The sequence below is a fragment of the Peromyscus eremicus genome, chromosome 23 (genome assembly GCF_949786415.1).
Source record: "Peromyscus eremicus chromosome 23, PerEre_H2_v1, whole genome shotgun sequence".
Lineage (NCBI taxonomy): Eukaryota > Metazoa > Chordata > Mammalia > Rodentia > Cricetidae > Peromyscus > Peromyscus eremicus.
Window position 1 is genome coordinate 39,475,887 of NC_081438.1, and position 25,472 is coordinate 39,501,358.

General features: G+C 46.6%; 1 protein-coding gene across 11 annotated transcripts in view; it reads left to right on the top strand.

Moving 5' to 3' along the window:
- The first annotated feature begins 2,548 nt into the window (after positions 1-2,548).
- Positions 2,549-25,472, top strand: part of Tex26 (testis expressed 26) — a 33,649-nt gene continuing 10,725 nt past the window's right edge. The window contains exons 1-5 of one of the 11 annotated variants that reach the window (XM_059248908.1): positions 2,583-2,696; positions 3,877-4,072; positions 14,012-14,096; positions 18,968-19,133; positions 22,416-22,560. In XM_059248908.1, coding sequence (XP_059104891.1) covers positions 14,047-14,096; positions 18,968-19,133; positions 22,416-22,560 — 361 coding nt within the window. In that variant the 5' untranslated portion in view covers positions 2,583-2,696; positions 3,877-4,072; positions 14,012-14,046. Of the gene's footprint in view, positions 2,697-3,876; positions 4,073-14,011; positions 14,097-18,967; positions 19,134-22,415; positions 22,561-25,472 lie in introns of those variants that run through there. The other 10 variants (XM_059248911.1, XM_059248909.1, XM_059248910.1 and 7 more) reach the window with 10 other exon arrangements.

The following is a 25,472-nucleotide window of genomic DNA, read 5'->3' on the forward strand; positions in this document are numbered from 1 at the left end:
TTGATTTAGATGCCACTACTAAACCCTAATTTAGACTCATTCCTTTTTAAATAACGTTGACAGAAGTCTGTGCCTCCTAACGTCTTCTGCTGCTCATTGCATGCAAATGTGTCGTGTGCATGAGGCTTCACCACCAGAAAATTCTGGATTAGCTCTTTATTTTAAAGAGGATGCTTTGTGGCTCTTGCAGAGGACCCAGAGCCCATTTCCCAGCACCCACATCCGGACCCTCCACCCCCCACCCCCAAACCTACATCTGGTACCTGTAATTCCAGCTCCAAGGGATCTAATACTCCTTTTGGCCTCCTCGGGTACCTGCCCACATGTGATGTATGTGCGCGCATACACACACACACACACACACACACACACACACACACACACACACGCGCATTTAAAAATGATAAAAATAAATCATAGAAATGTTGCTTGCAGATACATTTGTGATCTCTGATACCTAATTAATGTCCCTTGATAAACTTCTTTGTGAGGCCTTATTTTCCTCTAATATCTCATGTTAGAATAATGCCTTTTAGGGTAAATAAGAGTTTTAAATTATTGTTTTTATTTCCTTTTTAAAAAAACAGGATCTCATTATCCAGCCCTGACTGAGCTAGAACTCATTATGTAGACCAGGTTCATCTCAAATTCTCAGAGCTCCACCTGCCTCTGCCTCCTGAGTGCTGGGATGAAAGGCCAGACTGTCAATCATCTTCCAGAAATCTCCATTGTGTGTTTTCTGTCCCCGCTTCCCAAGAGTGAGCGGTGGCTGTCTTCTTTTCTGGAGCCGTTCAGGAGTTACTAAGCACCTACTAGGTTGCCAAAAAACAGGCAGTCACCAAGAATATGAGCACAAAATACCTTCTGCACCCAGTGACTAACACACAGCTTCTTGTGTTGTGAGGGGTCCCGTGAGGGAACAAGGGAGCTGCAAACAACATGGAAAGTTTCCTGCAGCGCTCAATGTTAGTTCAAAATCAAACATGTCACCTCAGCACCCTGGATGCTCAGTGTGTTTATCATAGAGAGTTGAGCGGAGAGGTGGGCTATTGCGTACAGCTGAGCAAGGAGACCAGATTAGTACATGGAGATAAACAGAGAGTCAGGGGTTATGGTATCCAACTAGACCGTGGAGACAGGTATAGATCGTACTATCTGGGGAGAAAGCTATGACAGACATTTTCAGTACACACTGTCCACATCTACACATCCACACTGAGGAAGGTTTTGCTATTTTCCTCTGAGCCTCAATCAGGAATGCTCCATTTTAAAAACATTGCCATTTGATTTGTTGACTTGAGTTTCATAAAAATTTGCTAAATGAGTTTTGCCTTGGGGTTGGGTTCTTGAAATGGTTGTAAGCACACTTCTGCACTTTGTACTAGGTATTTATGCAAAATGATCTTCCAGTATTGGTGATTAGAAAAATCAGAGCACTGTTCGGCTCTAAAAAGCGCCAGAGATGATCTGTGTCCTGCAGCAACTAATACTCAACTGAGATTTAAATCTTTATGTAAGATAAACAAGCATACCCATCTCATTAATATGAAAGTTTGCTTTCTTCTTTCATAGATGGTAAAGTTGTATGCACAGCAATGAATTATTTTCAAATAAACTCCCTTGTGGTTATCAATAAACATTTGACCTGTCTATCTGTTTTATATGCCTTATATACCTGGCTTGCATAAATGTCTCTGGCACAAAGTGGTCACAAATGGGAGAAAATTAAAAAGCCAGACTCTAGCATGCATACATGGGTGGGTAAGGTGGGTGGGTGGGCCAGCATACAGTAAAAAATTGGCCCTGCCTAATCCCTACGGTTGGTACCAGGAATGCAGTTTGGACGTTTTCATATTTTTTAAAAACAGAGTTTTCTGTAAGCCTGGCTGCCTTTGGACACACTATGTGTTACAGGATGATTTGGGTCCTGCTGCCTCTACCTCCCAAATGCTGGGGTTACAGGCCTGTGCCACTATGCCTGGACACACCTTTGGACTTAGATCTACCCCCACTCCCCCCCCCAAAAAAAAAACTCAAGATGAAATAAGTTTTTCTTTATAGTAAGTCCGTGCCCAGTGTTTCCTGGCCCAGGCCGATCTAGGCTGACCTAACACCGACCTGTTGGGGAACCTCTGAGTGTCATTCCCCTTACACCAGATCCTGTGTGCCGAAAATTTACACGCTCACCTTGCTTGAACTGAAAATTATGAATGGACACAAATGTGTGGTTGGAAGTCTGGCAGTCTGCTTTGGGGTTTGTAATACTTGGAGGATTTAATATTTTGAGCAAGGCGTCTCTTTCCAGGTCTGGCCTCCTTCTTGCCTTAGCCTCCTGAGTTTTGGGATCACACGCGTGCACCAGGACACCAGGCTTGACACAGTATTCTCCTTCAGTTTGCTCCTGTTTGCCAATACACGAAACAACGGCGTGGGAAGCATTGCTAGGACTAGAGAAGCCGGTGAAAGCCAGGGACCTGAGGGACGCAGCCTCTGGGCCCTTGGGGCGGAGACTCCGCGGAAGAGGAGGCTTACAGCTGTCTCCATGGCGACGCGTCACAAAGGCACAGCTCAGAGGGTGGGGACAGAGCCGAGTATTTCTGCCTTGTCAAGGCGGGAGACGGCCTCTGGGGACAAGATGGCCCAGTGTAGGGACAAGGCTCCTTGCCCCACTCAATGTGACCCCAAGCTCCAGTCAAGTAAGACTGCCTAGGCTGCGGGTCTGGGGGGCGGGGCGTGCTGTGTGTGCGGTGGGGGTGTCCAAAGTAGGTACTTTCTGCCCAAGGGCGTCCGTTTAAATTTAGGGGTGTTGCCTCTCCCTTAGAGGAGGGTCTAACTCAGGGAGGCACAAGTGAGTCAGAATGACCAGGAGCCCATGACCTCGCCCTTCATACCCCCCACCCCGGCCGTGCTCCCTCTCTAAAACTCTGGGTGCTCCCTTTAAACACTTTAGGAATAACCCTGAGGGGACACGATAAAGCCACCGCTAGTGTCTTTCCAAGGATAACAGACAGGGTCAAAGACAGGTGAACAGATCTGGGGAAGCTTGGGAGGGAGAGAAGGAGCGGAGCTGGTTCTTTAGTCGCGGTCTGGCAAACAGCAAATGTAGTGGGCGGGGCCGCGTAGGGGTGGGTGGGGGAGGAGGGGGAGAGGGGCGGAGCCCGCGGGCCGGGGTGCTCCCGCTGCAGACCCGGCCGCGAGCTTGCTGGGCCTGTTTCAAAGGCTCTCTGCCAGGTGACAGATGGAGAGCTTTGCTCGGGTGCTTGCTTGCCGAGGCAGCAGCGGGCTTGACCAGCTCAGCGTTTTGCATTCGCGGAAAGACACCCTCCCTGGTTGTTAGCGGCGACACTGGTAGCGTGATTACTGACTGCACCGTCAGCTCCTGCATCCCTTCGGAGCACTAATGGCCTGCTGCAGCCGTCTAGCCTAGCTGGTTACAGGGCTGTGCGGGGTCTTCAGAATTAAGCTTCTAAGGGAACAATGAATCGTGTGTTCACATTCCAGTCGGGTTCTCTGTAAACTGAGAACGGAAAGTGGGAGGGGGGGATCAGTTAAAAAACTTCCCATTTCCCCCTCTAAGCACTCTGTCAGGGTTTCCCCAGTAGTGGTCCTCCTCATCCGGAACAGGTGAGGTTACCTGAGTGATCATACTCCACCGGACTTCCGGTGTTGCACAAACCGCCAGGAACTCTACTCTCTGTACCCAACTCCAGCTGTTGGCTAGGCGGTTTCACGGGTGTCCCAGAAAGGCCCCTACCTCAGCATGTGCAAAATCATGTTCCTGTTCTCCTTGGAACCTTCCAGACACTGAGAGTGTAGGGACAGGGGTCCAGGCTGTTGGGGGAAGGCAGCTTCCTTGATACCTTCATTTGATTACAGAGCTCTTCCGTTCAGCCTCCACTTTCTTCTCCTGAGTCAACGTGCCTCTGCCGTTCAGTCTATCACAGCCGCTCACCAACCCCGTCTTCCGTGGTTAACAAAGTCACCCTCCTAGAGGAGCGATGCATCACTGTTCATCTTTGGTTCCCTAACCAGGGACAGTTGATGGCTGCTGTTGAGTCTCCCCTGTGACTGAGTGAGCAGTTCCGGGGTTCTGTACTCTTTTTTTCATGGTTGCTACGCAAAGCCACAGACTGGTGGCTTAAAATAACATCAATTTATGAGCCCACTGGCCGGACACAGATTCTAAGTGTAGGCAGGGCCTTGCTTCTGGAATCTCCAGGCCAGGAACCAACCTTCCCGCCTTCAGTTCCTGCTGGCTGTCAGTAGTTGTTTTTATTTATTTTTGAGAAGAGTCTAACTAGTCCAGCCTGACCTTGAACTCATGATCCTCCTCCTCTTGCCTCTGAAGTGCTAGGAGTGCTGACACACACCACCACCCCTGGTTCTGTGAGCATTCATAACCATGGATATGCCCTTCAGTCTCTGCTTCTGAGGCCCCACCGTCTGTCTCAGGGATACTTGTCTTGGCATTTCAGGTCCCTGAGGACAATCAGGATGATTTCCCCATTTCTGGATCTGTGATTGCATGCTTAAGGATACCCTTGTCTGAATATGGTCAATTTCCAAGTTCCAGGATTTCAGACACAGGCATACCTTTTGGGACCTCATTCAGCATTTGATAAGTTCTTATTAATTAGTGCATTTGGTTATCACAACAGTGAGGTGAGACTTGTCCGATGCAGGGCTGGAGGGACGGCCCAGCAGTTGAGAGCACTGGCTGCTCTTGCAGAGGACCTGGGTTCGGTTCTCAGCACCCACATAGGAGCGCACAACCACCTACAGCTCTAGTTCCAGGGGAATCAACAGCCTCTTCTGGCCTCTGTGGGCTCCTGCAGGCACCTGCTGCACACACACACACACACACACACACACACACACACACACACACCCCAAAAGAGTCAGCCGTTAAAAATAATTATTAGATGTTGTTAGTACCTGTGTAGTTGGGCTTATTTTGGACCACCAGCTCCCAAATAATGACACAGAAACTTCTTATTATGAAAGCTTGGCCTTAGCTTAGACTTGTTCCCAACTAGCTCTTAAAACTTGAATTAACCTGTTTATATTAATCTACACTCTGTATGTTAATCTAGGTTCTGCCCCGTGGCTCATTCCCTCTGTTCCACATTGTACATCCAACTTGCTCTGAATCTCTCTGGTGAATCTTGAGTGCCTCAGATTCTTCCCAGAGTTCCTCTCTCTGCCTGGAAGTCCCGCCTATCCTCTCCTGCCTAGCTATTGGCTGTTCAGCTCTTTATTAAGCCAATCAGAAGGTGCTTTGGCAGAGACACATCTTCACAGTGTACAAAAAGATTATCCCACAACATACCTGCCTCTTCTGTCAGGTTGTTGTGAAAACAAAATAATCTACATAGAAAACCTAGTATGGTTTAGTACAAATACACATTAGTCATTATTTAAAATATTTCTCTCTTTTTTTTTTTAGACCAGGTCTCACTGTGTAGCCTTGGCTAGCCTGGATATCTCTATATAGATTAGTATGATTTCAAACTCAGTAGAGATAAGGCTGCCTCTGTCTCCTGAGGGCTTGGATGCAAGGCCTATGCCACCATACTCTGACTAACACGATTAACAAAACCATGAGCAACTTGGACAAGTCACCGTGGCTATCAGGGTAAGGCTTTATGAGGCAGGCAGTCAAAGGAGGGCCCCACAGGCAGGCTGGACTGTTTCTTCTCAGCTTCACTCACAGTGGGCTGTTGGTGGTGCTTCAGACTCTAGCTCCTTATTCACTTCAGAGAAATGCTTTACTTTACATCTGTTTCCCTGTCAGACCCCTATCAAACTAAACCACAGCTCAGATGCCCCCCCCCATTTGATAAAATCCCTCTGGGATCTGACCTTACCCTTCCCCCACATCTGAGCAAAAGAATGGCATCCTTTTGAGGATGAACACAGGAGTCGGCCCACTGCCAAATCTGTGCTCCTGGGACTCATGGCATCTCCACGGGCCTGATTTCCCAAGCCGGGACAGGGTTCTGTGTCTCAGTGCTGAACATGGTGCTGGCCCATGGCAGGCAATCGGAAGAACCAGAGCTAGAAAAGAAAGAACAGACCAGGACAACAGAACCACAGGAGACGTGGGTTTGGGGCCACAGAGAAAGCCTTGGGGATACCACCAACAGCTGAGAATGCAGAAGAAACCAGTGACATACAAGGATTTCACCAGAAACAGTTTGAGGATGTTGTCGTAGTCGTCGTGGATCATAAATCCTCAAGTAAAGTAGAGAATTGACTCTGATAACAGCATTTCCAGGAACTTTGTCGATGGGGGTCAAATCATACATGTATAAAACTGACAAAAAGATTACAGTAAGAAGATCATTCAACATAAAATAGATATGCTGGAAATCAGATGGCATCCCAGGGCATTGGGATTGGAGAACAGACAGAAGCTGTGCTCTGTGTTTAGGGGGCATGGGAAGGAGACCTTCTTAGCCCTGTGCCCTGGAGGCAGCCAGGCGCGATGCTCCTGTCCCTATAGGCTCCTAGAGCCAGGCACTCAGCAATCCACGCTGCCAGCAGTCAGTCCTCAACTGGCCTCAGCAGAGCACAGACCCCTGAATAGGAACATGTGTCTGTGTGATTGACTGAAGGCACCACCTAGAGCTGTTTCACCAGGGTTCTCAAGGTCTGATGAAAGCAATCTTTCCTCTACATGAATGGACACACACACACACACACACACACACACACACACACACACAATCCATATTTTTATAAGTATAAAAAGTATCAAATAATTACCCAGAAATGCAAAATGAGAAGATGACTGAATTTTGACTCTACAGTGAACACATCTGGAGGCAATATACACTGAAATCATTTTTGGCACTGGCCCTACCTACAAGCCACTATGAACTGCAAGAAAGGGACTGTGTTACTACTGGCAGGCAGGGTATGCAGTGTGATATGATAGACAATGAAGTGGTACATAGCCCAAGCTGGAGGGAGCTGGATGGCAAGAGAGTTTTTATCACTGAACTCAAACTGGCATGTGATTTTAAACTTACAAGTTAATTTCTAGAATTTTCGCTTTGATAGTTTTGGATTGTGGTTGACTAAAATATCCTTCATTAAAATTGCAGATAAGGGAGACTGCTGTATTTCTAAAAAATTTTATGCCACTCTGTTGACGTAGGGAGCTGGCCTGTTGATGTTGGGAGCTGGTCTGATGACATAGGGAGGTGGTCTGTTGACATAGGGAGCTGTTGTGATGATGTAAGGAGCTGATATGTTGATTAGGGAGATGGTCTGTTGATGTAGGAGCTGGTCTGTTGATGTAGGAGCTGGTCTGATGATGTAAGGAGCTGGTCTGTTGATGTAGGAGCTGGTCTGATGATGTAAGGAGCTGGTCTGTTGATGTAGGAGCTGGTCTGATGATGTAGGAGCTGGTCTGATGATGTGGGAGCTGGTCTGTTGATGTAGGAGCTGGTCTGTTGATGTGGGAGCTGGTCTGTTGATGTGGGAGCTGGTCTGATGATGTAGGAGCTGTTCTGATGACATAGGGAGCTAGTCTGTTGATGTAGGAGCTGGTCTGATGATGTAGGAGCTGATCTGATGATGTAGGAGCTGGTCTGATGATGTAGGAGCTGGTCTGATGATGTGGGAGCTGGTCTGTTGATGTAGGAGCTGGTCTGTTGATGTGGGAGCTGGTCTGTTGATGTGGGAGCTGGTCTGTTGATGTGGGAGCTGGTCTGATGATGTAGGAGCTGTTCTGATGACATAGGGAGCTGGTCTGTTGATGTAGGAGCTGGTCTGATGATGTAGGACCTGGTCTCTTGATGTGGGAGCTGATCTGTTGATGTGGGAGCTGGTCTGATGACATAGGGAGGTGGTCTGTTGATATAGGGAGCTGTTGTAATGATGTAAGGAGCTGATATGTTGATTAGGGAGATGGTCTGTTGATGTGGGAGCTGGTCTGTTGATGCAGGAGCTGGTCTGATGATGTAGGAGCTGGTCTGTTTATGTGGGAGCTGGTCTGATGACATAGGGAGGTGGTCTGTTGACATAGGGAGCTGTTGTAATGATGTAAGGAGCTGATATGTTGATTAGGGAGCTGGTCTGTTGATGTGGGAGCTGGTCTGATGATGTAAGGAGCTGGTCTGTTGATGTGGGAGCTGGTCTGATGACATAGGGAGCTGTTGTGATGATGTAAGGAGCTGATATGTGTAGCATGAATCTTAAAAGTTCTTATTGATAAAAACAAACCTGGAGCTAGGTATTGGATTGAACGCTGAAAGATCAGAGAAGCAGAATAAGCCACAGCCACTTCACCTTTCCAATTCCTCAGCTGATTCTGTTTCCTCAGACTGGATGCCTCTCAGCTGAACTGTGCTGTACAAAAACCTAAAAGCTTAACGAGCTCTAGTTCCTGGTTTCACGCCTTATATACTTTCCTGCTTTCTACCATCACTTCCTGGGATTAAAAGCTCACTTCCTGGGATTAAAGGCATGAGTCACCATGCCTGGCTGTTTCCAGTGTGGCTTTAAACTCACAGAGATCCAGATGGATTTCTGCCTTAGGAATGCTAGGATTAAAGGGGTGAGTGTCACCATTTTCTAGCCTCTGTACCTAGTGGCTGTTCTTTTCTCTGACCCCAGACAAGTTTATTAGGGTGCACAATATTTTGGAGAACACAATATCACCACAGATATGTTCATTAGGGAGTTGGTCTGATGTAAGGAGCTGGTCTGGTGATGTAGGAGCTGGTCTGATGGTGTAGGAGCTGGTCTGATGATGTAGGAGCTGGTCTGTTGATGTGGGAGCTGGTCTGTTGATGTGGGAGCTGGTCTGGTGATGTAGGAGCTGGTCTGATGATGTAGGAGCTGGTCTGATGATGTAGGAGCTGGTCTGATGATGTAGGAGCTGGTCTGATGATGTAAAGAGCTGGTCTGATGATGTAGGAGCCGGTCTGATGATGTAGAAGCTGGTCTGATGATATAAGGAGCTGGTCTGCTTATGGAGGGAGCTGAGCAGATACACTCAGCTACTGCTGGTGCCCATTGGCAGATCTCAGCATCCTTCTGCAGTCACTTGACACTCTTTCCTCTGTCATCTGAAGGCACTTTCTTTACTTTTCAGGACACTCCATGCCGATTTTCTCCTGTACTAGCTGCCTGTTCCTTACAGCTCTTTTCACTGGGTGTTCTTCTTGGTCTTCAAGCTCAGGATTTAGCCTTGTAAATTTACTTCCTGGTTGATCTTACCTACACTCATAGTTTTTAAGTAACATCTATGCTACAAAATTTTACAGTTATTGAAAAGGGTGAGTTACTATGCAGGTAAGTCACTATAAGGCTCTGTTAGTAACTGATATAAGAAAAAGATATCTTTCACATATGAATTCACTTTTGTAAATCAAAACGATGGGAGCCAAACCTTACTGTCTTAGTTTCTTTACTATTGCTATGACAAAACACCATGACCAAGGCAACTTACAAAAGAAAGCATTTAGTTTGGGGGCTCGCCATTCCAGAGGGTGAGTCCATGATCATCATGACAGGGAGCATGGCAGCAGGCAGGCAGGTATGGTGCTGGGAGCAGTGGCTGAGAGCTCACATCTGATCCACAGCATGAGGTGGCGGGGGGGGGGGGGGGTAAGGGGAGAGAGAGGAGAGAAGGACACTGGGCCTGGCATGGGCTTTTAAATCTCAAAGTCCACCCGCAGTTGACATACCTCCTCCAACAAAGCCACACCTCCTAATCCTCAAACACCACCAACTGGTCACTAAGCATTCAAATATATGAGTCTATGGGGGCATTCTGATTTAAACCACAACACTCATTATGTCTATGTTTACACACATGTATATATAAGTCAGCATATGATCTCATGTCTATCTGTACGTGTCAGGGCAAGCCTGTGGGACCCAAGGAGTTACCTTCAAGCCAGGTCCTAGGGGTTTTATTGCAGAAAGAATTCCAATGAGCAAGCGTCTGAAGAAGAGTTGGGGTTTATTGAAGACACTTTTAGCATGGACCTTAAGCATCAGGGTTAAGAGAGAGACACTCAGAGAAAAAAATGAGACATATCCAAGTTTGGGTATGGGCTTCCCCAGGGAGCGCCCAGCTTCACTGTTTTCATAGTGAGCTCACACGTATGATCCCATGGCTTTCCAAGTCACAGCGTTTCAAGGGTATAATTTACAACCAAGTTCAGTGATTAAGCAAAGCTTGAAATTTAATTAAAATTTAAAATTAAGTAAAGATGTATAAGCAAGCTCACTTATTTCTTGCATCAAGAATTTCTGGTGTAGTTGAAATTGTAAAATAGTTTTTTATGTTGTTTAAAGAGGTTTTGTGTGTGTGGATTTAGGGATGAGCGAGGAATTCAAATATGGTAAACTTCTGGCCCTAAGCATTTGTTGCCTTTAACATCCTTGTTGGTGGTATCTTTGGGAAAACATGACTGATCTCTGCAGGCAGAAGTCCCTGTTCCCTCTTAATTTTCTTTTCACTCTGCCTCATATAGATGTGGAACAAAATAGGCAGGACTGGCAGCGTGGGCTGGCAGGGAGGAAGACCGTGGAGGAGGGTGACAGTGACCATGACATAAAGAGGCAGGGAGAGATGTCCAGGATGCCAATGTGTGCCCGGATTTTCCTAACATGATGCGAGCTGGTCACTAAAACGTAATGGACACCGGAAGGTAGAACTCAAATCAACTTTCTTCACACTTTTGAACAAAAGCCTTAGAGTTGTTTAAAATAGCATGCATGTGGGGCTGGAGAGCCGGCTCAGCGGTTAAGAGCACTGACAGCTCTCGAGAAGACCCAAGTTCAATTCCACATCAGGCAGCTCAGAATTACCTGGTACCCTCTCTGGCATCTTCAGTCACTAGCTCATGTGACATACATTCACATACACATCAAAAAAACAAAACAAAACAAAACAAAAAAACAGCATATATGAATGCTCAGAAAAAGCAACGGGTGTGTTTTAATGTCAGCATAAACCCAATAGTGAAGTCTACCTTCCCATCCTTACTGAGACCATAAACGGACCCTTATGGTTCATTGGACTCTAAGATGAAATTACTGTACAGATTTTTCTCTTACGATCTTATTTGTGACGACCGTCCGCCATTGCAAGATGGCGCCGGCCTCCTCTCAGGGCGTTGCCCTAAGTTGTTTGCCACATCAGCTCCGCCGTGCTGTTTGGCACTCTTCCGCCCGCCAGTCTGCCTAGCAACGCCAGCTGACCAATCCCAATAGCCTCGGGTGTCAGGCCAGTTAGACACGCCTACAACCTGCATATAAGCACGCCGAGATCCGTGGTCGGGGCCCCTCACCTTCAGCTCTCCCTCAACCGAGCAGCGCTTCAATAAACCGTGATCGAAGAAGGATCCTCGAGTCGTGGTGTTATTCCCTGCTGGTCAGGGCTCGCCGCAGCTGGTGCCGAAACCCGGGATCCTCCGTGGCAGCACCACGGTGAGGGGCCGAAGAGGATTCAGAACTTCACACGGGAAGCGGACGACGTCGGAACGTCCGGATCCCATCTGGGTGCCAGAAAGGCTCACCAGGGAAGTCAAAGAAGCGCCACAGGATGATTCCATGGAAGATTCCAAGCTACTGGAAGATGGGCCTGATGCTGTTCCTGATGACATGGAGCATAGGGAAGATGGAGCCAAGATGGGTAATCCTGTCAGCATACCCGAAGCCCATGCCAGTCCGCCATAATGCGGCTGTGTTCCCTAGATTCTTTACTACTTCTAAAGAGTTGGGCCTCCCCTCTTTACCATTAGACAAACAGATTGCCCCTTTAGGAGAAGATAGAAAATTTCAAGAAGAGGGTTCACTTTGTTTTGTATTAACTGATGTAGATCCAGACAACGAACCCTGCCTGGCCTTTAAGAAACAAGGCTTAGCATGGTTTAAAAATGAGTACGACCTTCGGAATCTTACTGATGGGGATATTACATGTAATGCTAATCAAACCCAATGTTATTATCTCACCCATACTGAGGTGCTTGAGAAGGCGGTTTGGCTCAACGGCACCTTTTTAAGTTCAAAGGATAATCTCTCAGATTCCGAGATGCCACCAGTCCAGCAAAGATTTGCCCCGCATTGTTGGCATACTTATGAACAGGAGGTTTGGCCTTGGTCTGATTGTCAGTCAACTGTAGTTGCTTGGGCTGATGCTAGTAAAAGTTTTACATTTTCACCTGATATGCGAGGTCCTAAGAGAGGTAGGCTTATGTACAATCGAGGTCTTTTTATCCAAAACCCACTTATGAAACCCTATGATAAATGGATACTTTGTGGTGTTAACGGTAGTTGTACTGAGTTGAACGCTTTTTCCCTCCTACAAGGAGGAACAACAGGTTTTTCTAGTTTTTTAGGTACATTTGTCCATAATTCAACCATGAGATTGCTAATCAGCAAGGAGGAGGGCAATGCTACAATTTTTGAGCCACAGGGGCCACCAACTGGTGGGTATAAAACAATAGTAGAACATTTTCATAATCATACATATCCTCCTGCTCCTGTGTGTGTTTATTCTCCATTTTTGTTTATATTAAGCAATTCTTCCTTTGGCAAGTGCACTAATCAAACATGCTTTCTTTCTCAATGCTGGGATGCAGAACAATTTACTAGAGCCTTGGTGGCCAGAGTCCCACGGTGGATCCCTGTGCCAGTGGAAGCACCTAGCACCATGACACTGTTTAGACCTAAACGAGATTTTGGTATCACTGCAGCGGTTATAGTGGCCATCTCCGCCGCTGCCACAGCCGCCACGGTTGCTGGCATAGCCATGTCTACTACAGTCCAGACAGCTTCCACTCTCAACAGTATTTCTCAAACAGTGGCACGAGCTCTGGACTCACAAGCTGTTATTGATACACGCCTCAGAGGCGGAATACTAATTGTAAATCAAAGAATAGATCTTGTCCAAGAACAGCTGGACATGACCTGGCAGCTGGCTCAGTTGGGCTGTGAATGGAAATTTAATGCCCTTTGCATTACCAGTGTCCCTTATGATAATTACACTAGGGCCGCGAATCTGTCCCGCTCTTTATCTCTTTACCTTGCAGGAAATTGGTCCCAGGATTTTGATGCCCTCCTCGGGCAACTCCGGCAGGCGGTGTTGGTCATCAATTCCACGCGAGTGGACCTTAGCCTGGCGGAGGGGATGACTTCCTGGATCTCCTCAGCAGTTTCCCTGTTTAAGGAATGGGTGGGGGTTGGTATGTTCGGTTGTGTACTTGCTGCGGGCATTATCCTGGCGCTGTTCTTGCTGTGTCGGATATCTCGAAGGCGTAAGGTGGAAAAAATGGCGATTGCTAAGGCTTTGGCAGCTTTGGACGCGGGCAGTTCCCCTAAAGCCTGGATAGCTGTACTCAGGGATGCATAATGCAGTGCCCTTGCACCTGGAGGCGTTCATGCCATTGCACCCAGAGGGACTGTACTATTGCTCCACTAGTCCTTCACTGCCTTTGCACCTCCAAGGGTTTACACCCATTGCACTGGAGAAGGAGTGTTGGCTAGCTAAGGCCTCCTTCGATCGGTCTACGCATCATGAGGTGGAGACCTGAACAGGAGTAAGTCCTTTTCTGCCATTTTCTAAAACAATATAGGGGGAACTGTGACGACCGTCCGCCATTGCAAGATGGCGCCGGCCTCCTCTCAGGGCGTTGCCCTAAGTTGTTTGCCACATCAGCTCCGCCGTGCTGTTTGGCACTCTTCCGCCCGCCAGTCTGCCTAGCAACGCCAGCTGACCAATCCCAATAGCCTCGGGTGTCAGGCCAGTTAGACACGCCTACAACCTGCATATAAGCACGCCGAGATCCGTGGTCGGGGCCCCTCACCTTCAGCTCTCCCTCAACCGAGCAGCGCTTCAATAAACCGTGATCGAAGAAGGATCCTCGAGTCGTGGTGTTATTCCCTGCTGGTCAGGGCTCGCCGCACTTATTTTAATTATGGAAGCAGCATCTGGTCAGGAGATTCCGCTTTGCCGCATTTCAAGTCACCCTGGTGTCCTTTTTAGCAGGTGACACCAACTGGGATTCCTATGCTACCACAATGAAGACAGCATTCACACCTAAAACAGGAATGGTGCCCAGTTTAATACGGTAGGTGTCTGCTCACGTCACATCGCCAGACCCGTTGCAGTCTGACTTTGTCTTTTATTGATCAGGATCCAAAGCAAGTCGGCACAGCAACTAGCGACACTAGTAGAATAGGGTCTACCGTCTATGCCACCATCAGCTGGGTATCCTGGGAATCCACCCTTCAAAATTCAGCCAGACTTTCTATAAGGAAATCAGAAAAATCCCCACTTGTTCTTCCCAATGTCGCTGAACACTGCGGGTTGCTGTAGACCTGCGTTGATAGACATTATAAATGAATGGCTTGAGTACTTCCGGTAGACTAGAGCGGGCAGGCAATGCAGTGGCTGTTGAGTGGATGGAGAACGCGTGGAAGGATATTTTTCAGCACCGTCACCCATGCTGTCCTGGAAGCTCACAGAGCTGTCCTCTGGACTTCCACTCTTCCAGTTACTGAGGCCTTAGCTTGCAGCGTCTCCTCTAGACTCATGTGAGCTGAGGGCTGTGGACTTTTTGACCACTTCTGAGCTCAGTGGTGGGGTAGTGTGTATCAGTTACTTTTCTGTTGCTATGATAAGAAGTAAGAGTTTGTGTTAGACTTATAGTTCCAGAATGTTTCGGTGGTGTGGCAGCAGGCCGCTGAAGCAGGAAGCTCCGAGATCATGTCTTCAACCACAAGGCAGAGAAGAGCAGTCCGGAAGTCGCCCAAGCTATGAGCCCACCTACCCACAAAAATGTACTTCCTCCAGCAAGCATGTACCACCTAAGGGGTCTATAAACTCCCCAGATGGTGCCCCTGAGTGTCAAATACCCAAGCTTATGGAGGACATTTCTCATTCAAACCACCACAGTGAATGAGCAGAGATGAGGGCAGTCCTGTCTTCGATTGCATGACTGATGGATCTGAGATCAGAAGTTATCCCTGAGCCTTAGGTGCAAGAGTTGTGTTGAAGATGTATCCGCTGGGGCGGGGCACCACATCATTACTTACTCTTTGCATTTTGATAGGTTATAGTTTTCTGCAATGGTCTCTGTTGCAAACGTTTCTTTGATGAGAAGTGAGACATACACTTGTGTATGAAGATTTGGAGTTAGGAACCACAGAGAGAGAGAGAGAGAGAGAGAGAGAGAGAGAGCAGGCAATGTTCGTCTTGAGGTCAGAGTTACCTCACCCACTATGAGCTTTTCTAGTTCCATCCATTTACCTGCAAAGTTTATGATTTTGTTTTTCTTTACAGCTGAATTTCCATAGTGTAGATGCACAATATTTTCATTCTCCATTCTCCAATTTAGGTTGTGAAAGCAATTTATTGATCACTCTATTATACTTCTTTGTAACTGAGTATATTAATTGAAAATAAGTTTTAAACATTATCTATGACCTAAAGAATTGAGCTATTACAGTTATTTTAAGCACATAATTGCTCAAAGCAATATATATATGGAGTTAATAATAAATATATTATTTATGAAAAATTTATATATTATATATGAAGTCAACAATTAATACATTAGAAGTATTTTAGAGGAACTACATGTTAATTAGACACATGAGCTTATTCATCCAGCCTTCTGTGTTGTTTCTAGGGTGATAGGGCACCTGGCATCAACCTCCTCCTGCTTCTGCTGTTTTCCAGTGTACAGACGTTAATGCCCAGGAAAGCCGTCCATCTCTAAATGAGCAGATTGTAAGAGAGAGAGATCCAGGGCCAGGGTGTCATTTAGATGCCAGGAGTCACAAGGAGACTGTTGATGAGTGATCCATTGATGGCTTGGTGGGGAACCCATTCCATTGTACTGAGAGCAAACGACATGGCCTGCCATCCATTCACTGAGTTAGTCCCTGTTGTCACAGTCTGAGAAGTAAACAGTTACCCCGAATAGAACAGCGACTGAATCGTGCCTACTGTTCTTCTACTCTGATGTGACTTTTAAAATGTTATCTAACTCAAGGCAGACTTGCAAAACAGAAACAGGAATTTCGACAAATGGTTTTCTGTAGATTTAAAACATTTTAAATTTATTTTGATTTTATGTGTATGGACGTTTTGCATGCATTTATGTCTGTGCCCCATGTGCATGCCTGATGCTTGAGGAGGCCAGAAGAGGGCCTTGGAACTCCTGGAACTGGAGTTACAGATGGTTGTGAGTGTCATGCAGGTACTGGGAACTGAACCCAGGTCCTCTGCAAGAGCAGCCAGTGCTCTAACCACCGAGCAATCTATCTAGGCCCTAGTAAAAAATTTTTAAAGAGAGGTTTTCAACTATTACAGACTTTAAATACATTTTTGTCTAAATCTTGGAACCAAAATTTTAGCTTGTACGGTTTATACTATCTTTGTGTACTTGGTAAAATCAGTTTTTAGTGCCAAAGATGCAAAACTATATTACTTCCTGTCAAGATGAAATCTATCTGCATTTATTATTCACATAAATGTTAACATATATTTTAAGATATTTTAAGGGATATTAAGAAGAATATTGAAAAATAAATGATGCAATACATTTTTTAGGGAAAATTATTAAAAGTAGATGAGGGAAGTGTAAAACAGTGTAAGTCTGACATGATTAACAATAGCCAAGTAACGAAAAGAAAGAAACCTGTAAGTTTTCTATATGCTGAGGAGTATCAGGGGAAGCAACATGGGCTGCCCGTGGTGTCACATGCCTTTAGTCTCTGAGTTCCAGGCTAGCCTGGTCTACATTGTGAGTTCCAGGCCAGCCAGGGCTACATAATGGGACCCTGACTCAAAACAAACAAGTAGGTGACGTTCCCTAGTTAAGTGTTGCTGTAAAGAACACCGTGCTAAACTTCTGAGAATAAATAACAGCTACATTTCAAAGCCAGAGCTAGCCCGGCAAAGTGGCTCATGCCTGGGATCCCAGCACTCAGGAGGCTGAGAAAGGTGGCTGGTGTGAGGCGATGCTGTCTGTCTGTCTGTCTGTCTGTCTGTCTGTCTGTCTGTCTGAGGTTCTCTCTCTCTCTCTCTCTCTCTCTCTCTCTCTCTCTCTCTCTCTCTCTCTGTGTGTGTGTGTGTGTGTGTGTGTGTGTGTGTGTGTGTGTGTATCAGGAACAACTTCATTGATTTATAACACAAAAAGATTGACTACACTGCAGTAAATATTGCAAACTGTGATTAGATTAAAAAATAGGATTAAAATACCTTGCCGAGTGATGAACACAGAATCTGAAAATCATCAGTTAGCACATGACTCTTAGGAACCAGTTTTACGCAGTAATCTTGAAAAGTGTGACGGCCCAGAAAAGTCTAGTTATATTTAAAGCAAGCAGCAGCAGCTTGTGTGGCTTCCTGAGCTCAGACTCGTCTTCCTCCTCAGCTAACGACGTTGCCCAGGGATTTTTTTCTTTTTAAGCTGAAAAACAAAAATGCTTATCTTTAAATACGTGAGGGGGAGAGCCATCTAAAGAACGCTGCATGCTCTGCCATCTTCTTAGAAGCCTCTCCCTGAAGACTGTTATAGCTGGTAGGAGACAGGGATCCAGATGTTACTCAGCCGGGCTGCCTTTGGCGTGGAAATCTGCAGCATCCGGCTCAGCCTGTGGTACCCAGGCCCCAGCACCAACCTTTACTCTATAGAAACACCTGCCACAGAAGATGAGCCCTGGACAAGCGTGGAACCTGAGTGACAAGCAGATGTCCTTAAAAGCTCTCTGACCAGGGTTCCCCCAGTGACTGCTTTTCTCTCCCTTCCGCACATTTCTCGTAATTCCATAATTAAAGATTTCAGTTCATTCTTATTTTGTATTCTGGCAAAAAATAATACCTAATGGACGGTGGTATAAAATGTCTAGGAGCACACAGTATCTGGTGGTAATATCTCGTGATAATATCATGTGGGGGTGATACCCGGGGATGGCGCCATTTGGTGGTAATATCTGGAGATAATATTTGGTGACCTCTTTTTCAGCTATGAGTTACAGTACTGGCAGCATGCATTTCACTGGAGACTTACACACTGAAGAAGAGTACCCGGGGCTGGAGAGACGACCCAATGGTTATAGCACTGGTTGCTGTTCCAGGGGACCTGAGTTCAGTTCTCAGCACCTACATGGTGGCTCACAACCATCCATAACCCTGGTTCTAGGGGATCGATGCCCTCTAATGGTCCTCCTCAGGACCAGTATGTGCACATGCAGGCAGGCAAAACACCCAGACACGTAAAATAAATTAACAGATGTTTAAAAGATAACAATCTCACAATTCATACATCTTTCCCTTTAACCTACAAGAATATTTCTCTAGAAAAAAAACAACTTTTGTACAGGAGAATATGCTATGGAACTCTTAAAAAACACTAAGATACATTTTGAACTGTTATTCTTCATTTCTCTCTCTCTCAACTTACAAAATTGATTCTCTTAAGGGAATTTGAAAATTAAATAATATCTGACAAGTCTTAAGCCAGCAAATCTTTAAAAAAATTGTAAAATACATAAAATAATTTGACATGCATGTCATTGGGGAATGTGGTACTTAGTCTCTTTGACGGTTAATGTTGTCATCTTGATAAATCCTAGCATCACCTAGGAAACAGGTCTGGGGGAGTTCCTGGAAGGGGATTAGACTGGTTGCATGGATGGAGGCGGGAAGGCTCACCGACTGTGGGTGGCACCATCCCCTGGCTGGGACCCAAGACTGTGACTGTGGAGGAAGGAAGCTGAGCATCCATTACCCTGATTTCTGACTGTTGGTTGCTATGTGGCTGGCTGCTACCCTGCCGCCTTGACCGCCCTGCCGTGGTGGACTGTGCTCTTGAACTGTGGGGCAGAAGAGACCCTTTCTCCCTTGGGTTTTTGTCAGAGTCTTTTGTCACTGTAACAGGAAGGACACCAAGCCAGGCCCTCCTCTAATCTCTACTTCTTGTTCCTGTAGTCCAAAGAGCATCAGAAGACTAGGATATACCTACTCGCTTAGTGATCCTATTCTGAATCAGACACATTACAATGAAGAATATTCCTGGAAAACATATGCTAAAGAAAAGATGATAAAAAGTGGAACTTCGAGAGGAATAAGGACCCATAAAGCTCATCTCGGTCAAGTAAGGCACTAGCTACTCACCTGTTGGATTTAACATTGTCTTGAGCCTGTAAAAGCATTCCAAAGACTGTCTGTCTGTCTGTCTGTCGTGGCAAGAGTCATGCTCCCTTTGGACTGCCTTTACAGTCTCGTGTTCCCCTAGATTTCTAGTGCCTAGAGTTTAGAGATCTGAAAAACTGAAGTGATACTCATGTAATATAAAATTAGCCGTGACCATGGGAACAGTTCAGTGGTGTTTAGTTTATTCATGTCATTGTGTGCCTACCATCTCTACCTTGTAAAGCATTTTCTTCATCCCAGAAGGAAACCCCATGTCCGTTAAACAATCACCTTGGCAACCACCAATATGCGCTAAAAGAATTGTCTTATGTGTATGTGTGTCTTGCCTTCCTGTATGGGTGCCACGTGCTTGCCTGGTACGTGCGGAGGTCAGAAGAGGACACCACATGCCCTGGAAAATGGAGTTACAGATGGTTGTGAGCCTCTGGGTGTGGGTTGGGAATTAAACCCAAGTCCTTTGCAAGAGCAGCAAGTGCTTTTAACCACTAAGCTGTTTCTCCAGCTCCTCCCCATCCACTTTTGAGCTGTATGGATTACCTCTTCTGGATATTTTATATGAAAGGTCATGTAGTGTGATTTTTGTGTCTGGTTTCTTCTATTTTGTAACACTTTCTGGGGTTTCTCATGTGATAGCAGCTTCAGTACTTTCCACAGTTGAATAATACTGCATGTGTACGCCACAGTTTTTTCATCCATTCATCCAGTGATCCGTCTTGGGTCGGTCCTACCTTTTGGTTATTGTGCGTAATGCTGCTACAAACAGGTGTGCACCAGAGTACTTGTGGTTAGGATCATGTTTTGGACATTCAATCCTTCCTGCCCTCTATCACTGCTGCTTCTCTTTAGAATTCCCTCTCTTGCCCTAAGGGAGCCTCTCTTCCATTTCCTCATGGCTCAGCCCAAAGAGCTATCTCCCGCTTCCCCAGTGGATGAGGTCATTGACCTCCTGCTGTGTTTTCCTGGCACAGTCTGGTCCTTCTCCCATCACGAAAGCCTATGTTGTAAAGGGTTTCATCACCCAGACTGCCACCTGGGTCGGAGCCACCCGGAGGCATCCGGCAGATGACGAAGCGGAAGAATGGATGATGCTGATGATCAAGCCGGAAGAGATGAAGAAAGACAGCATTCACATTTCTGCCTTGTACGTGTGCTGCTGATGCTGCAGACTGGGCTGGAAGGACTCTGTGTGGTGGTTGAAGGACAGAAGGAGACAGGAAAACACACTGGATGGAGGTCTGTCCATCAGGTGGATGAGCTGGAGATGTAGACCTGAGAATCAGAAGGACGTACACCATGCCATGTAATAATTTCACCAACAATGCCACATTTCATTTGCCTGTTCTTGACTTCCATTGGCTCAGTCATTAAGAGGCCTTGATACTCTTGCAGAGGGCCCAGACTCAGTTCCCAGAACCCACATGACAGCTCACAACCATTCATAATTCCAGTTCCAGGAGACCTGATGCTCTCTGCTGACCTCTGAAGCCCCAGAAGTGTATGTATACACATACAGGCAAACACTCATACACAGAAAATAAAAATAAGTAAATATTTTTTTCCAAGCAGAGTTTGTATAGCCCTGGTTGTCCTAGAACTTGCTTTGTAGACCAGGATAGCCTTGAACTCAGAGATCTGCCTACCTCTGGTTCCTGAGTGCTGGGATTAAAGATGTGTGCTATCCTACCTAGCCTAAAAAAAAATCAAAAATTAAAAGCAATGCAAAATAATTTGTTATATTTATTGAAAACGTATATACATACACGTACATAAAATTTTCCTTTATCTAAAGTGCTACTAAAGACTTTGAATTTTTTTATGTGTATAAGTATTTTGCCTATATGTACATCTGTGCACTACGGTACATCTGGAGGCCATGGAGCCCAGAAGGCATTAGATCCCTGCGAACTGGAGGTACAGGTGTCTGTGAGCTGCCATGTGGGTGTTGGGATTGGACCCTGCTGGGCACACCTCACAGTTCTCTCACCATAGCCATTCTCCACCACATCAGCTGTGAGTGTGGGCGCAGTGCTTGGGGCCTGGTGTGCTGGACCACGGAGCTCTCTGGCTGGTGGTACCACTTTCTGAGGGAGCTGGGAAACATGATGACTTTTTTTTTGTCACTTATGAAGCACAGGCAGGGACAGCCTGAGGAAAGGGGGGACCTGATCTGGCTTAGCCTGTCATGGTTCAGCCCATGTTTTCCTGGCTGCCTTTGAGCAGAACATCATGACAGTGGGAGGGTAGGGCCTCCAGCCCATGGGATGGTGCTGCCACGTTCAGGTTTAGTCTTATCCCCTCAGGCAATGCTCTCTGGAAATGCCCTCCTGGACACAGAGGAAGCATCTCTCGGACAGTATAAAATCCAATCCAACAGACAATGAGGTTAACTGTAACAGACAATCACGAGAGATGAAGATGGGGGAGAGATGGAGGCGATTTCAGTGTGTATCGTTACAGGCTCTCTTAAATCCTTCGCCACAGTGCTGTGGCTCTGGAAGGGAGGAAGCCTTTCCTCTAAGACTCTCAAAGAGACACCAGACACTACCTCCGCTCCTTACAAACATGTCACCAGGACCGGAATTAACATGCGTGTGGTCTATACAAGAGTTCCGCTCTCGACCCGCGAAGTTGACAGTCTTCTTCTGTTGTCGGGGTCAAAGGTCAAAACAAGCACACAAAGGGCATCTGTGATGGTTGACTCTTCATCCTTAACCTGACTGGCTTTACAATGGCGTCAGAGATGAGCGTTTGCTGAGAGATTTAACTGAGGAGGGATGCACTCTGATGTGAGTGTTGTCAGCCCCTGGTGGCTCTGGTCCTACACTGAATAAAAAGGGGCGGGGCGGGAGGAAGCTAGCTGAGCTCAGTTCATCTGCCTCTACTTCCCAACTAAGGACACTGTATGACCAGCCACCTCCCAATCTTGTCGCCTTGCGTTTCCCATCACAGTGAGTTATAACCTTCAAACCGTGACCTAAAGAAACCTGTCCTTAAGCTGCTTTCGTGAGGTATTTGCCACAGCAAGAAAAGTAGCCGAGTCAGTACCTGTGTGATGGCCTGTGACGGCCAGGCCCCCTCGCCACGCTCTCTGTACAGGCAGCTGCGGTGTGGTCGCTGGTCATAAAGGCTTCCAAAGAATATGGACACACAAACACTCGTGTGTTCCGGACCCCATGAAGTGAGCCTTCGTGGACTCTTACTAAAACTGTGCTTGCTTTGACAGGAATTCTTCCAGTGGACACTCCCTAAAGGGAAACCAGCCCACCCCCTCCCTTGGATAGAGGCTCCATCCATGGAAAAAGTCCGGGAGGCGATAGCAAATCAATTTATTTCCCATACCAAGAGGGACTTCGTGGATGTGGCTCAAGGTAAGAAGATGTCCCCCCTTTCCCTGGGCACGTGCCTGGGCAGTGGCACAGCACTGGTAAGAGGCGCGGAGGTAGTCTTTCTCTCACAGGAACTCCCAAGCTAGTGCGGGACAAGAAATTTTACCAACAAAACCAGCCAATTATAGAAAGGTACACCTTGTAAGAAGCGTAGGTGGCTGGAGCGGGGCTCAGTGGTAGCATTTTTGATCCTTAGCACTGCAAAGCGAACAAGCAAATAAATAAATGTATGCTGCTACGACCATCTATCCCGATGGAGTCTAAAGACCTGAAAAGACTCCCATTAGCCAGGAGTCATGGTGAATGCCTGTAACCACATCTTTGGAAGCCAAGGCAAGAGGACTCGGAATTCAAGGTTAGCTTGACATGTGTAACAAGGCCCCGTCTCGAAACACAAAGTAGGGAGAAAAGGAAAGAGAAGGGATGGGAAAGAGGAGAGGAGAAGGAAGAGGGGAAGGGAAAAGGAAAAAGAAAAAGACACCCCTTCCCAGTCCCAGTGGGTGATGGGAACTAGCCATGCAGAGCCATGCCCAGAGATGCCTTCGTAGCGGGCAGCTGGTTTAAATGAGCAAGTGAGTGATGGTGTTTTCACGAGGATGCTTGTAGAACTAGAGGGCTGAGCACGTGACTGATGGGATTCCCAGAGTGAGGCTTCCCAGAGTGGGGGTCGGGGTGTCGGGGGGAGCGGTGTTGGGGTCTTCCTGGCTGGTGCGCAGACTTTTGGTCGTCTCCCCTCTTTTCTCAGTCCATTATTCCACTCATTTTCTCCCGAATCCTAAGTCCACAGCTTCTGTGATTCAGCTTTGCAGAGAATAAACTGTGAGTTAAGAGTTGTCTTGAGACTGGGTGAGTATTTGAGTCACTACATCAATCCGCCTCTGCATGATGTTTTTATCTACGAGTTCATTACAATAAAGTGATTTTTATATTATCTTCCTTTTCTTAAAAGGGGGGAATGTCTGTGTTTTGTACTGTAGCAGAATACTGCTGTCTGGGCATTGTTGAATATGAATATCTGCACAGCTCGTGGGTTGAAGCCTTGGTCCCCGACAGGTGGCACTATTTTGAGAGATAACTGAAACTTAGGAGGTAGGAGCTTCTCTGGAGGAAGTAGGGTTGATGGGGATGGAACTTTGAAGGGCAGATCTTGTCCAGATCCTTCTCCATCTCTCTCTCTCTTTCCTGGCTGCTGTGGGGTGAGAATCTTGGCTCCACCATGTCCTGTCCACCATGATGCTCTGGCTTACCAAGGCCCAGCAGCAATGGAGACAGCTTGACCATAAACTGAAATCTCTGAAAATGTGACCCCAAATAAATATTTCTCCTGCAAATTGTTGTCGTTAGGGATTGGGACACAGTCCTGATGACTGACTAGCCCAAGGAGTACTTTATAAACCAGAGTGTGGCTCATGGTGCTGGAGGCTAGCAGGCCCAGATGCAGGGACTCCATCTGCTGAGGGCCTTGATGTCCTTAGAGGCTGGGGATGTTGGATCCACTGAAGCTGGCATTACAGGTGGTTCCGAGTCATCGGACATGATACTAGGGACCAACTTGGGTTTTCTGTAGGAACAGTAAGAACTCTTCACAGCTGAGTCATCTTCCTGGCCCCTCATATCATGGGTTCTTTTCTGTTGTTTTTTTTTTTTTATTTTAGTCTTTCATATTTGGTCTAAGATCCCTTTCCAGAGGCCCTTGTTCACTCATGGCCAGTGGAGGGCTTGGTAGCTAGAAGGAGCTTGGGAAATACTTGCTGAATGATAGAATGTATGAAAAACACTATTTTGGAGCTAGACAGGTAGAAGATTAAAGGACAATGCTATCCGTAGGTAGACATCAGGGCTCCAGAAAAGCATTCAGAGCTCTGTATTCTTTACGAAAAGCATGTGTTTCTAGTCTGCTCAGTGTAAGCCAATCACCCTTGCTCCAGGTGCAGGCAAACGCACCTCCAGTCTCCCTCCTGTGTCTCCCACCCTGTCTGATCCTAGCCTTCCCCAGGGCGCTGCCTTGGTTCTGGGTGCCGGTGTCTCTCTCTGGATGGCCTCTTATCCAGCTCTCTTCCTTGGTGTGTCCAAGTGGGTTTCCTGATGTGCAAGTTCACGTCAGCTCTGGCTTAAAACCCTTTGGGGACTCCTGCTGCCCTCAAGAGGAAAGCTAAACGACTCGGTCGACGTGATTTGTGTCATCTGGTCCTTGCCCCTCTCCATCATCCTCCCCATTGGCCCCCACACTCATGGAGATGGTACTCAGCTGCCCATCCAGAGTCACCAGGCCCGCGATGCTGCCTGCTGTCTACACACACTACTTCCCTCCTCTGCAATGCTTCATTTTTGACCTGCCATCTAAGGCTAGGCTTTGGCTTCATTTCTGTCCCGGAAGCCTCTCTGATTCTAAACTTTGCATCTCTCTCTCTCTCTCTCTCTCTCTCTCTCTCTCTCTCTCTCTCTCTCTCTCTCCTCTCTCTCTCTCTCTCTCTCATGTGTGTATGTGTGTTTCTGTTATAATAACCTTTACGGGATCCTCCATGTAATGCTATTGTGTGTTCATTTCTTTAATACTTTAAGCCTCTGAAGCAGAGGGACTGTGTTGTGGTTTTGAGTGTTCACTGATGAATTAAAGCGAATGAAGAGAGGAAGCACTAAAAAGTGGCTGTCTTCACATTCAGACTTAGAGAAGTTGGCTTTGATGAATTATAACAGCGAATGAAGACAGCAGAACCAGTTCCCCTTGTTATACTCCATGTGCTCATGGTGCTAATGGTTCTGAATGGTCTTCTATATTTATTTTTAGATTGTGCCTTTCTGTGGAGCCTTAGTTTTGATTTTGAGACAAGATCTCACAACGTAACCTTGGCTAGCTAGCCTATAACTCGCTGTATAGACCAGCTTGGTCTCAC